The 13,484-nt window shown below is 35.1% G+C and overlaps 1 protein-coding gene across 2 annotated transcripts in view; it reads left to right on the forward strand.

Annotated features, from left to right (window-relative positions):
- Positions 1-373: 373 nt before the first annotated feature.
- The window catches only part of Cmc1 (C-X9-C motif containing 1), a 66,407-nt gene continuing 53,296 nt past the window's right edge, over positions 374-13,484 (forward strand). Inside the window, exon 1 of one of the 2 annotated variants that reach the window (XM_026406021.2) lies at positions 374-525. Coding sequence is in view for 1 of the 2 variants with exons in the window: in XM_026406011.2 (XP_026261796.1) it covers positions 507-525 (19 nt within the window). In the remaining variant the exon portion in view is untranslated. The remainder of the gene's footprint in view (positions 526-13,484) is intronic. The other variant, XM_026406011.2, reaches the window with a different exon arrangement.

Here is a 13,484-nt window from a genome sequence, read left to right on the forward strand (position 1 = left end):
GCCTGGAAGCTGGCGAATATAAAATGGAGCTTTATGAATGAATGACAAAGAAAAATAAAGGGCGGATGTTTCATTTGGCTCTCTGAAGGAGAGTATGGGGAGGGGGGCTCGGACATTGATACAGCAGCGGAGGGAAGTATAATTCCAACGTGCCAGATGCGGAACCAGAAGCCTTCGCTACGCCTCCCAAAGCCAGGCTGCGCGGTGGGAGACAGTCCCCGTGGAAGCGCGCGCAGCCACGCCCCCTTCCCTAGTCAAGCACTGTGAGCTCCCGGGACAGGTTTCGGGGCGGGGCCCGCGGGGCGCAGGCGCAAGGCGCGGCGGAAGTAGGAACTTGGGCAGGGTAAAGGATAGGAGCTTTGCCGGGCTTTGCGAAGGGCGCCGCGCTCCTCCTCTTGTCGCGGGAAGCTGCGGCGGCGCACGTGCAAACGAGCCCAAGCCCCTCCCCCACCCCACCCCCGCCCCTGCCCTGAGCCTCCGGGAGGCTGCCTTCTGCGACCGCCGTGATGGCGCTCGACCCCGCAGGTACGGGGACGACCAGCGTGGTTTGCCGAGGGCCTGGGCTCGGGTCTCGCGCCGCGGGCCTGCGGGCTGGGCGCGTCCTGGGAAAGGTGCAGAGCTGAGGTTGCACCGCTTCCGCACACTTGCCCTCACGCCTGGCCGGCTGCTATAGGGTTTCCTGCCGGCCCTGGCGTCTTCCCCTGGTTGTAGGTCATTCTCAAGTGTTAGGTGAGGCGCGTTCCGTTTGTTGTCTGAACTTTCGTCCTGTTGTGGCCTAGGAAAATCTTGCCGAGGGGGACTGGTTTCCTCATCGCCATCCTCACTTTCGCCGCTTTGGGGGCACCGGTTCCTTGCAACAGTGTGTCTTGCAGACGTTCTTGCCACAGAGAAAAATTCATTGTTGCCCCAGCGCACACTTTTACATTTCTTTTTGGTAGTTCATGGACCCCAAGTTCATCCTTAAAGCCCAACTTAACAGTTCAAAGGCTTCATCCTTGTGGCCACAGTCATTTTCTTTGGAAAGGATCTTCAGAGTCTTGAGTGCTCCTTTACTTTCATCTTTCCTCCAACTTCTCAGTTTCTCTCAAATTTTTTTTTCCTTACAGTAAACCTCACCCAGTGTACTTTTTTTTTTTAGGTTATTTATGTAAGGGTGTAGCTGAGGGACTTGTCACTCCTTGTTTTAGAGGAAAACACAAAGTATTGAGAGGTGGGATGCTTTCAAACTTTCGGAGATTCTGAAGTTGAAAAAAAAAGTCCCTTTCATGGTCTCTCAAGGAGAATGAAAAATATGTGCAGGACACAAATGATAAAAGTTTGTTGAATATTTTATTATCAAGAAAAGTAGTCTCATTTATCCAAAAGTAGTATCTCCATTTTATAGAATAGGAAAGTGAAGTTCAGAGAGGTTAAATTACTAGTCCAAGCAGGTAGTGGTAAGATCTGGTAAGAGAAAAAAGATTGCATAGATTCTGTGATTAGAGCAATAGAATTGGTGCAGGTGAAATCATGTGGTTAGAAAAAGGATGATGTAGTAAAGAAGATCTTTGAGATGGAGAATATTGAGTTGAATTTTTAAATAAGTAAACTTTGATAATGAAAAAAAGAAGATGGAAAATAAAGACTCTTAATTGAGGCAGAAAGGAGTTCTTGAACACATAATGATCATACAGGGTTTGGGCTGGATGACATTGGTCTAAGATGTATCTAAAACAGGCCAACATGATTTCATGGGCCTAAAAACTATTGCACATGTTTTTCTTTTTCTAGAATTTTCTCTAGAATTTTCCCTCTCTTCTTCTTCTCCAAATCTAATTCTGGTTCAGTTTATGCTTGTCACTTTAGAGTCAATTTTGTAGGAGGCTTTTGCAAATTGTCACCGCTCCCCAGTCTTTCAAAAATGTATATATTTTCTAGTATTTAGAATTATCTAAAACCCACCAAAAATTTACATAAACAGGGTACATTCTTTGTTTCATTCTAGATCTGAAGTTTTCCCTTGAGAAATAAAAGGAAAATGAGAGATACAATGGGTGTATATGTAACAAAAATAATTTGAGAAAGACAAACATGATTTGGAGAATCATGTGTAGTAAACAGTAAATATAGCTCATGTGATGTCACCTCTTTAAACTTATTAGGGAGTAGATGACTAGAAAGTGTAGACCTAGACTGCAGGAGATTGCCCATTAAGGAGTCAATGCACTATTGTGGACTCAGCCCTAAATTTGTCTTTTATTTCAGATTTTTTCATTAACCAATTCTAAACTGTATGGTAAAAGGTTTGAGGATGAGCATTAGGGAGAGTAAGATACATTAGATATTTGTTAATGTTTCTTCAAGCCTTAAACTTTTATGATTCTGAATACTTGTTGGTGTCCATGGGTTCTTAACTCTTTGTAGTCAATTCACCACAGAAAAGAATATTTATTTGTTATTGGGTGAGCCAGTATCCTAATTTTTGTATAAGGTTGTTATTTGTAGAAATCTATTATGTTTACAGATTTCAAAAAGATGCGAAATATCAACTAGAACTTGATACAGGTAACAATATTGTGCCCAATGAGAACACTGTTGTCCAAGTTAACCTTCTCCTCTGTGGGAACCCCCTATTATATTTTCACATTTTAAATAAAGAGATTGATGGGCAAGATTTTTAAGACCTCCTGGCATTGTGCTTTTGCTAAAGGACTATTACTGGGAGATTTTTAAAGATTATGATAATGTTAATTATCTAAGAATGAGTAATTGAGAGTAGAGAATTTCAGATGTTTTTTTCTGCTAAATAAGGACGCTTACCTATATTACTCACTATTGTATATGTAATCTCTGACTTAGTATTTGTTATATAATAGGTTCCTAGTGTTTGTTGGTAGAATAAATATCTGTGACAATCAAATATTGAAATTCTCTTAAATATTCATGCTATTTGTTAAACAGTTAAATGGTTTTATTGCACATTTACCATGTCCTAGGAGCTAGACGGGTGTTCTTACTCTTCTGGAGGCTAGGAAGTTGATTCACAAGGTGACACTTGAGTTGGTTACTGGCGAGGACTCTTTCTTAGCTTGAAGATGGCCGCCTTTTTTCTGTATCCTCTTGCAGTTGGGCTATGGGGGTTCTCTGCCTTTTATAAAGTTACCAATCCTCTTGGATTAGGGCCCCACCCTCATGACCTCATTTAATCATAACCCATAATATATATTATCCTTTATATAAGACACATAAAAACTTAAGTTGAGCAATTTCTTAAGTGTCAATTCTATAGGACAACTATACAATTTTATAGGTGCCCTATATATAGGGATGCTGGGACAATGGGCTAATTACCTCCTTAAAACACTATCTTAAAATATAGTCACTCACTTGTGGGCTATGACTTCAACATTTGAACTTTGAGGAGCAAACAATTCAGTCAATACCAGTTATCTAGCAGGAGAAAAAAGATTGCATAGATTCTGTGATTAGAGCAATAGAATTGGTACAGGTGAAATCATGTGGTTAGAAAAGGATGATGTAGTCAAGAAGATCTTTGAGATGGAGAATATTGAGTTGAATTTTTGAATAAGTAAACTTTGTTAATGAAAAAAAGAAGATGGAAAATAAAGACAGAAGATTGAACTGGAGTTTGGTTTTACGAGTTATTTGCTGGGTAATGTTAATGAGATTGTTTTGAGCTCATTTCTTCATATCTGCTTCTGAATGAAATGCTATTTGTAAATAATTTCTTTCACTCCTTTCTTTTTTTTATTTTTTGGTACCAGAGATTAAACTCAGGGGCACTCACCCACTGAGCCACATCCCCAGCCCTATTTTGTATTTTATTTAGAAACAGGGTCTCACTGAGTTGTTTAGCTTCTCACTTTTGCTGAGGCTTGCTTTGAACTCACAATGATCCTCCTGCCTCAGCTTCCCAAGCTGCTGGGTACAGGCATGTGCCACTGTACCCAGCTCCACTCCTTTCTTCTTTCTGGAAATGTTTATTGTGCTCCTTCTGCATACATAAATGTAAGCTGATTGGTCAGCTAAGTAGGATAACTAATGGGATGGCAAAATTCAGGTTTCAATTATAGAAAATTTAAGTTAAAATCGGGATACTGAGTAATATTCCGTTGAGTATATATACCACATTTTCTTTATCCATTCATCTATTGAAGGACACCTAGATTTATTCCATGGTTTAGCTATAGTGAATTGAGCTGCTATAAACATTAATGTGGCTGCATTATTGTAGTATGTTTATTTTAAGTCCTTTGGGTATAAACCGAGGAGTGGGATAGCTAGTAAATGGATGGAGTTGGAGAATATCATGCTAAGTGAAATAAGTAAATCCCATAAAACCAAAGGCCTAATGTTTTCTCTAATATGTGGATGGTAATTCACAATAAGACAAGGACACTAGAGAAGAATAGCATTACCTTAGATTAGGTAGAGGGAAGGGAGAGGAGGAGAAGGGATGTGGGGAAAGAGTAGAAAGAAACAGACATTATTATTGTGTGTATATATGTGACTACCTGACCAATATTAGTCTGCAACATGTACACTCAGAAAAATTAGAAATTATATCCCATCTGTGTATGATATATCAAATTGCATAAATGCATTGTACATTTTAATGTATAACTCATTAAAACAAATAAAAAATTAATTTAAAAATTAAAAAAATTGACTACATGAAAAAAAAATTGAGATGCTGGTAGGATTTGGAAATTACTAACACTGTGACAGTAGTACAGTTATAAAGATGGAGGTGAGTACTGAGAACTCTACAGGAACACCATCTTTGAAGCTGGAATCTGTGGGATCACCTCAAGAGTAAGTGCAGTTAATTACCTTGGCAGCCTCTATATTTTTTCTAGTATTGCCATTGTTCAGTATTTGTAAGACTGTTTTTAAAATGTGCCTTCCACCTCTATGTTAATGTTAATATCTTCATTTTTGCAAATCTTGTTCTGAAAGTGAATTTAAATTTCAGTCAAAGTTTAGCCAGAGATAAGCCGATGGAGGTGGTCAGTGATCATCCTGGGAAATGTTATCTCTGCTCTCTCCACCAAAAAAAAAAAAAATTATGGATCTGATCTGGTTTGCGTGTTTGAGTGAATTGATTCTGAGTGAATTGATTCTGAAGGCCATATTAAGAAACATGGTCTGATTTGAGCAAACGCTACATTTTTTAAATTATGTGAATAGCTCTCAATATAAAAAGTTCCTGCACCTCATTATCAAAGTAGTATATGTTTTTTGTAGAAATTTTATGAAATATTGTAAGATAAGAAAAACCAGAGGAGATAGGGAGGAGATAAGCATTGGAGAACATTTATAGAGTTTAAAATGTTCTGCTATCTTCTAGATGTATATGAGAGGAAAAAAACAAGTCAGGTAATACAATGCAAAGTAGGCCACAGGCAAACTGTCTTGTATTCTTCTATCAAATGTCTTCTTCTGTTCCCTATAATATTGATGTTTTTTTTTTCTTTATTAGATATCAGTGGGAAATTGTACTTTTTGGAAAACATAGTTTCAAAGTTTTACCAAATAAAGTAAATGAAACTCGTTAATTCGTTTAAGAAATTATGGTTACATTGTAGTTTATAGCAGATTTCTAAATTTGACATGTCATATTGCATAAGTTAATTTCCTGCTTTGATCTACTTTTCGATTTGTTGAGTGAAAGGGGAAGTTTTCACACCTAGCAATTCTTACAATCTGAAGTTCAAGAAATTGGTGGTATTGAGAAATGAACATCTACTGTGAAGGAGTTGGTTATTAATAGTGAAAGCTGATAAGATAAAGAAGTTCAGATGAAGTATGTCATTGTGGGATATAGGTAATAAATGACTCAGAAACTAAGCAGAAATAAGTGCATATACCTTGCTGATATAGTTTCCATATTTTGTAAGAGTTTGAGACTAAAAGATTAGATGTTGCTAATTAACCTAATATTTTATATTCCTTCTCTTCAAAGAAAAAGGTGTTTGTCAGCTACCTGACGACTTGCTCCTCTTTTCTTCTTCTTCTTTTTTCTTTTTTTAATAGTTTTTCTCCCATTGGGAGGGGTCAGAATTCATTTGTCTTTACTTTCTGATCAAAAAATGAGAACTGTGAAATTTTGAATTTTGCTTGTTCCAAATGATACTTCTGAAATATACAGTTGTATTGTCTAAGGGTTATTTCCATGCTTTGGCATAACTGCAGAAAATCAATTAACCTTATTTGCCAAAGTTCTCTTAGATGGGCCCCATATGTATGATGATGTTATGGAAAATTTGAGACCTTGGTTATATGACTTAATGTTACCTTTCATCAGAGACTTGGGTCATTTTACCTCTGTGAGTCTCCATTTCTTTATCTGTACAATTTGATCAAAATACTTAACCTGGGAGGGTTGTTATGAAGACTGTATGGCCTTCATTGTCCTTGTCTCCTTTTTGTTTTGTCAGTTTAAAATAGCATGAAGGTAAGACTGTATGAGGCACATGGATCCTAACTGTCTTGATTTTCCCAATTTAAGACCTTTTCTTCTTTCCTTTTCTCATGTTGCACTTTTATTATTGCAAGAGGGTATGAGCAAGCTGGCAAGAACATGAAAATCTTGTTATGAGCATCCATATGGAGGGAGCTAGAGTCTGCCTAGCTTCTGGTGGGAAGCATTTAGTGTTATGGTTTGGATATAAGGTGTTCCTCAAAAGCTCTTGTGTGATACGATGCAGGAATATTCAGAGGAGAAATGATTAGATCATGATAGCTGTAACAACAAATTAATTCGTTTGATGGATTAATAATTTGAATGGATTAATGGGTGGTAACTATACACATGTAGGGCATAGCTAGAGGAAGTCGGTCACTGGGGGGATTTTATTATCCTTGACTTCTTGTACTGAAGCTCTCTTTGCTTGCTGGCTGTCAGGAACAGAGTAACTTTTCTCTACCATGCCCTTTTGCCATGATGTTCTGCCTCTTCTCAGGCCCAGAGCTATGGAGTTGGCCTGCCATGGATTCAGCCTCTGAAACCTTGAGCCAAAATAAACCTTTTCTTAAGTTCTTCTTATCAGGTATTTTAGTCACAGTGATGAATATTAGGAAGTAAGATATTTAGGAAGTAACAATTGAGAACTATGATCTTATTGTTCTATACTTGATGCTTTCTCTTTGATGCTTTCTCTTTGATAAAGGAGAGGAACATAAAGATTGAACCTGTGCTAATGAAAATACTTTTGCAGATTAATAACAGGCATTTTTCTTGTGTGTGTGTGTGTGTGTGTGTGTGTGTGTGTGTGTGTGTGTTTCCCTCTAGAGTAAATAGTAGCATGAAAATGTCTTCAGGAACAAATAGGAGTACCTAGGAAGTTTCTTTGAATTGGCATTAAGAGCTGGTTAATCTCAGTGGCTTGGGAAGCTGAGGCAGGAGGATCATGAGTTCAAAGCCAGCTTGAGCATGTTATCAAAGCCCTAAACAACTCAGCAAGACCCTCTCTCTAAATAAAATATAAAAAAGGGCTAGGGATGTGGCTCAGTGGTTAAGTCCCCTGGGCTCAATCCCCTGTATACCTCCCCACCCCACCCCACCCCCGCCCCCAAAAAGTAGAATTAATTTAAATAAGAACTGAGTTAGTTAAATCAGAACATGCTATGAAGATTCTGTAATACTCTGATTTGTTTCACTGTTATCTTTGTCGATTCATTGCAAGTGCTGTTATCAGTAGCCTTATAATCTGGTGCTGCCATATTGCAAGAATACATGAGCCCCAAAGCAAAATCTGAGCTAACAAATTCAGCCAGTGAAAAAGGTGAAAATTGACTTTTAGGTGATGATAGAATGTTGAGAAGTTAGAGCTTTGGAAATTTTCCATGGTTGTGTTACCCTACTTCTTTATGAATTCATGTGACTATATAGAAGGAAACTTTCAAAAAAAATTTTTTTTTTTCTCCAGGCTCTTGTACAAACGTATAACATGTATACAACATTGACATGAAGGGAATCAGAAGTTTTTGAATTTTATGAAAAGTTCCATATCTATAATATTTTCAGTGTTGAAGATAGCTTTGAAATTAATTAATTATAAAATTCTAATTAATCAATAATTAATGTTTAATGACTGGTGTGCTACCAAGTGCAAAATCTTTAAATTTATAAATTTTTAGAAGGGATATTTTTGATGCAATGCCAAGAGTTTGGGAAACTGAAATTAGTATTCATGCAATTCTGTAATTATTTATTTGCCTTAGGAGGTTTTAGAAGAATGATCAGAAGGAATTTTTGTAAGCAGTTTAAAGAACTTGTTTGATAGGGCATTTTAACTTAGAATTCATAATGAAGATAAATTCCTATTATAATTTATTTATGGAAAAATGGCTCAATATTACAAAAATGGTTCAATATTACTAAATCTGTATCCAGAAAACTGATTTAAAAAATTGCTTTAGTTATGTGTGACCATTGCAAGATTTATAAAACAAAGAGATTCATTTGGTACATTATAAATAAGTGATATCAATTAAAACATAGAGGTGAAAGAGGTAAAACTTTGAAATTGACTTTCTAAATTTGATCAGTATATCACAATATTTATTTGAATCTGCTCAGTAGTTACGCTGTTAATTATTGAGATCTGATTATGATTTATGCTATAACAATGTGAAATGGAGTGTGTGGAGATAGTCCTAGTTTTATTTCCTCTTTAAGTACACATTAGCTTTCTAGTCAACAAGATGACTCAAGAGCATTTCAAATTTCAACATGTCCACAACAGCCCCTGGTCTTTTGCACTCTTTGTCTCAGTGAGTGGTCACATCATTTCGCTTGGAGCCAGAAAACAGGGTGCCCTCCTTGAATCATTTATTTTCCTTTGTCCCTTCAGGCCCTGCCACTCTTGTGGAATCTCTCTTGAATCTATCTGTCCTTTTCTCTCCATTCATATTTTCAGCTTGTTCTATAAGCTTAGTTTTCTTTTTCTAATTTTATGGCAGTGTCTTTCAAAACAAAGGGAAAGGAGAAAGCACAGATAAATAGTATAGCACAGATTTCAGCAAACTCCCTTGTGGGCCAAATCTGGTAAGGCTTGCAGAAGCTGGGAATGGTTAGTAACCTTTTTAAAGGGTTGTTTGAAAATATACACCCCCCCCCTCCCCAAACACACACAGATGGTATGTAGCCTGCAAACTTAAAATATTTATACTCTGGTTCTTAAGGGAAAAAGTGTCCTATCATAGGCAGCAAAATTGGGATACAACTAGAGGTGTGATAACGAGAAAAAACATCATGTGAACACCTTCATATAATTATTTTGAAATTTTAGGTGAGATAAGTGTCCTTAAGAAATTTAAACTTAAAAAACTCTAAGTGATCCAAGAATAAAAATCCCTTAGAAAATTGAATTAGTTGTTAAAATTCTCTTTGCATCTTCATGCCCCACACACATACTTCCAAACCAAGGCCCTGATAAGTGATGGATCTGCATCTCATAAAAAGGAAAAGAAAGAAAGAAAAAATCAGTAGGAGATCTGTATGCACATCTACACGTCTATATGTGACTATCTGTATTTTAAGAGATTTATTGCAAAAAACTAGCTCAGCTGATTGTGGGCAGCAATTGGGCAAGTCTAGAATATGGAGCAGGGCAGACTATCAGAAAGTGCAGGTTTAGTACTCTTGGTCGAGAGCTGAAGCTGTAGTCATCTAGTGGAATTGTTCAGGAAAGCCTGGTTCTGCTTTTTATCCTTTTAACTAATTGAATCAAGTGCACCCAAATTATTTTGGGTAATTTCCTTTACATAAATCTGCACGATATCTTCAGAGCAACACCTGAATTAGTGTTTATTTAAAAAACTGGGTGCCTATAACCTGTTAAAGCTGATCCATAAAATTGACCATCACAGGTGGTTTCTGCCAAATTTTGAAGGAACAGGTAATAGTCTTTATATAGGTTGAGCATTCCTAATCTGGAAATCTAGAATTTGAAATGTTCCAAAATGTGAAACTGCACAATTTAGGATGCTCAACTGGTAAAATCTATGTGAATATTCCAAAATTCTAAATCTGAAACACTTCTAGTCCCAGTCATTTTAGATAAGGGATATTCAACTTGTACAGAGTGATTCAAAGAATATTGGAGGCAGGGAAAAATCCCTAATTTCTTGTTTAAATAATGTAACTTCGATACCAAAACAATAAAGACAAGAAAGTCATAAGTAAATCAGAAATTCTAAAAAGAATTTAACCATTCAAGATAAGCATCCTGTTAATTAATATTCACTATTTTTTTCTAAAGAATGTAGCCGTAGAGTTAGAAGACACAAAACAGTCCCTAAAATTGTCTGCTTAGATACTGGAAGAGAATCTATTGTCAGATTACCAGAGTAATGATAGAGTAAAGTTGTGTGGGTTTTAAGGACAATAGTAAAAGAAAAATTGAACCTGTACACCAGGAATGAATAATTATAGCCTGTTATCTATGGAACAACACCTTGACCAATAAAAATTAAATTAAAAAATGAGCAGTAATCTTTAAGGAGAAAAGCGTAAGAGTTTTTGTCTACTTAATTATCTAATTTGTAATAATTTATGTGTTAAAATATCTGTTAAACAATGTGTCTTTTTAAAAGCTAAATTATTTTAAGTTGAGATGACCAGCTAGTGACATTTACAGACTTAAAGTGAGTTTTCATAAGTGTATACTCTAATCAAGACATCCATCAGAATACCCCTCTCCACACCCGTAGACAACCACTGTTCCATTTTTGTCACTGCAGATTAATTTTGCATGTTCTTCAACCACATAGCTAAGTAGCAAGTATTTTTGAGATTCACCCATGTTGAGTGTGTCAGTATTCATGATAGTATTGTTTGTAGGGTATCCATAATATCTTTCTTTTTTGTTACTAAGTAATTTTTGGAATAATGCTTCCATAAGCAGACTTGTATAAATTGTTTTCTGGGCATAGTGAAGTTTTCCAAAGAAATTTACCATTTACTTTTATCAGTAATGCATGAAAAGTTCTTGTTTCCATTGTTCAGTGTTGTCTGTTTTAATTTTAGTCATTTTTGTGGTTATGAAATAATATCATAGATTTCATTTGCATTTTTGATGATTAATGATTTGGGGCATCTTTTCGTGTGTAGATTTATAATTTGTTTAGCTTTAGTGATATTTTTGTCCACTTTTTATTGGGTTGTTGTTTTTATTACTATATGTAATTATTATATGTAGGCATTCTTTATATACTTTGTATTCAAGTTCTTTCTCATATACATATGCTTGAACTGTTTCTCTTGGTCTCTGGTTTTGCCTTTTAATTTCCTTAACATTATCTTTTGATGAACAGAAAATACTATATTGGATGAAGTCAAATTTATCACTTTTTTTCCTGTACAGTTCTTTGTATTCTCTTTAAAAATTTTTTTCTCCAAGGAATTAATTTTTTAAATAGTTTTAATTTTACATGTAGGTTTGTAATCCATGACAAATTATTTTTATTTTTGTGGTATTGGGGATTTAATCTAGAGGCACTTAACTACTGAACTGCATCTCTAACCCTTTGTATTTTTTATTTTGAAACAGGTTCTTGCTAAGTTGCTAGGGCCTAAGTTGCTGACTCTAGCTTTGAACTGGTGATCCTCCTGTCTCAGCCTCTAGTGTCACTGGGATTATTTTTGTGAATAAAATGAAATAGGGGATCAATGGGATCAGGCTGATATTTTACATGTTCACATATTTGTTCTGCCACCATTTATTGAAAATGCTTTTATTTTCTCAATGACTAGCCTTGTTGTATTTGTCCAAATAAATTTATAGTCCATGAAAGTACTCTGGACTGTATTTTATGTTACTTTATTTGGTTAATCTAATTATGCCAGTACTACCCCAACTTTTTGTGTAGCTTTATGGTAAAACTTTGTAATTGTTGCAGGTCATTCAAATTTGTTCCCCAATTTTGGTGTTGATTTGGTTGTTCTAGATCCTGTGTTTTTGTATACATTTTTGACTTTTTATTATTATAACTTTGTATAGTAATAATTTAATATTCACAAGAAATTGCAAACTAGTATAGTTTTCATGTACCTTTACCATCTTTTTCTGAAACTATATGACATAATCGTAGTACACACTTTCCCAGTGGGTGTGATGCTGATTCCAACGGGGACAAAACTTCTTATTGGGTGGAGGCAAAAATTCTGCTTCTTTAATATATAAAAGCCCTGTTACATATTCAGTATGTAACTTTTAAATATATTTTTGATGTTAATATTTTATGGGGGACATTAGGAATAAATATCAGCAAAAGACTCCTTTTAGGGAAAAAGTGAAAACAAATGTTGGGGGCATAATGCTATGGTAAAGAAGAAAAACACAAATTGACATTGGCATGATACTGTTGACTCAGATACATACATATCTTAGTTATAGTTATGACATTTTATCCTATGTGAAGATTTGAGTAAGATTTAAGAAACCATGACCACAGCGTACAGAGCTGTTCCATTACCACTAAGAAAATCCCTTATTACCTCCTCATAGTGTAACCCTCACTAATGTTTTCCATTGCTATAATTTTGTTACTACCATAATTTTATATTAATGGAATTATATACTTTAGGATTATCTTTTTTTTCTATTTAGCATAATGTCCTTAAAGCCCATCTGAGTTGTTATTGTGTATTAAAAGTTCATTTTGTTTTATTGCTGAGGAATATTTAATTGTGACTTGTGGTTTTACTTTGGCTGATGGTTTATCAATTTTAATGATCTTTTCAAGTAACCAGTTTTGGTTTCATTGATTTTGTTTCTATTGTGTATTTTTTATTTTTGCTTTTACTTAATTGATTTCTGCTTTGATTTTTATTATATTTTTTTGCTTGCTTCATGTTAATTTATATTTTCTTTAAATTTTTTTTTTTTTTTAGTTTTAGTTGGACACAATACCTTTATTTTATTTATATTTATGTGGTGCTGAGGATCAAACCCAGTGTCTCGCACATGCTAGGCTAGTGCTTTATCACTGAGCCACAGTCCCAGCCCCTTTTATCTTGGCTTCTCAAGGTAGAAATTTAAGCTGATTTAAGATCTTTCTTTTTGTATGCTGGCTTTTAGTTCTACAAATTTCCATTATCTGCATCACACAAATTTTGATATGCCACTTTCATTTTCATTTATTTTAGAATATTTTCCAATTTTTTTTGGATATCTTAGGGTCTATGAGTTGTTTATTTATAAGAGTATTAGTTAGCTTGCAAATATTTGGAAATTATCCAAAGATCTTTCTGTTATTGATTTCTAATTACATTGGTATCTAGGAACATACTTAAATAGTTTGATTTTTTTCAAATTTATTGAGATTTGTTTTATAGCCAAAATATGTTATTTTGATAAATGTTCTGCTGTTCTCTAGTGGAATAGTCAGTAATATTAGGTTAAGTTAGTTGATAATGTTATTCAAGTGTTTTATAATTTTAAAACATAAATTTAAAGCAAGACAATTTTGGCAAG

Source organism: Urocitellus parryii, chromosome 3 (genome assembly GCF_045843805.1).
Source record: "Urocitellus parryii isolate mUroPar1 chromosome 3, mUroPar1.hap1, whole genome shotgun sequence".
Lineage (NCBI taxonomy): Eukaryota > Metazoa > Chordata > Mammalia > Rodentia > Sciuridae > Urocitellus > Urocitellus parryii.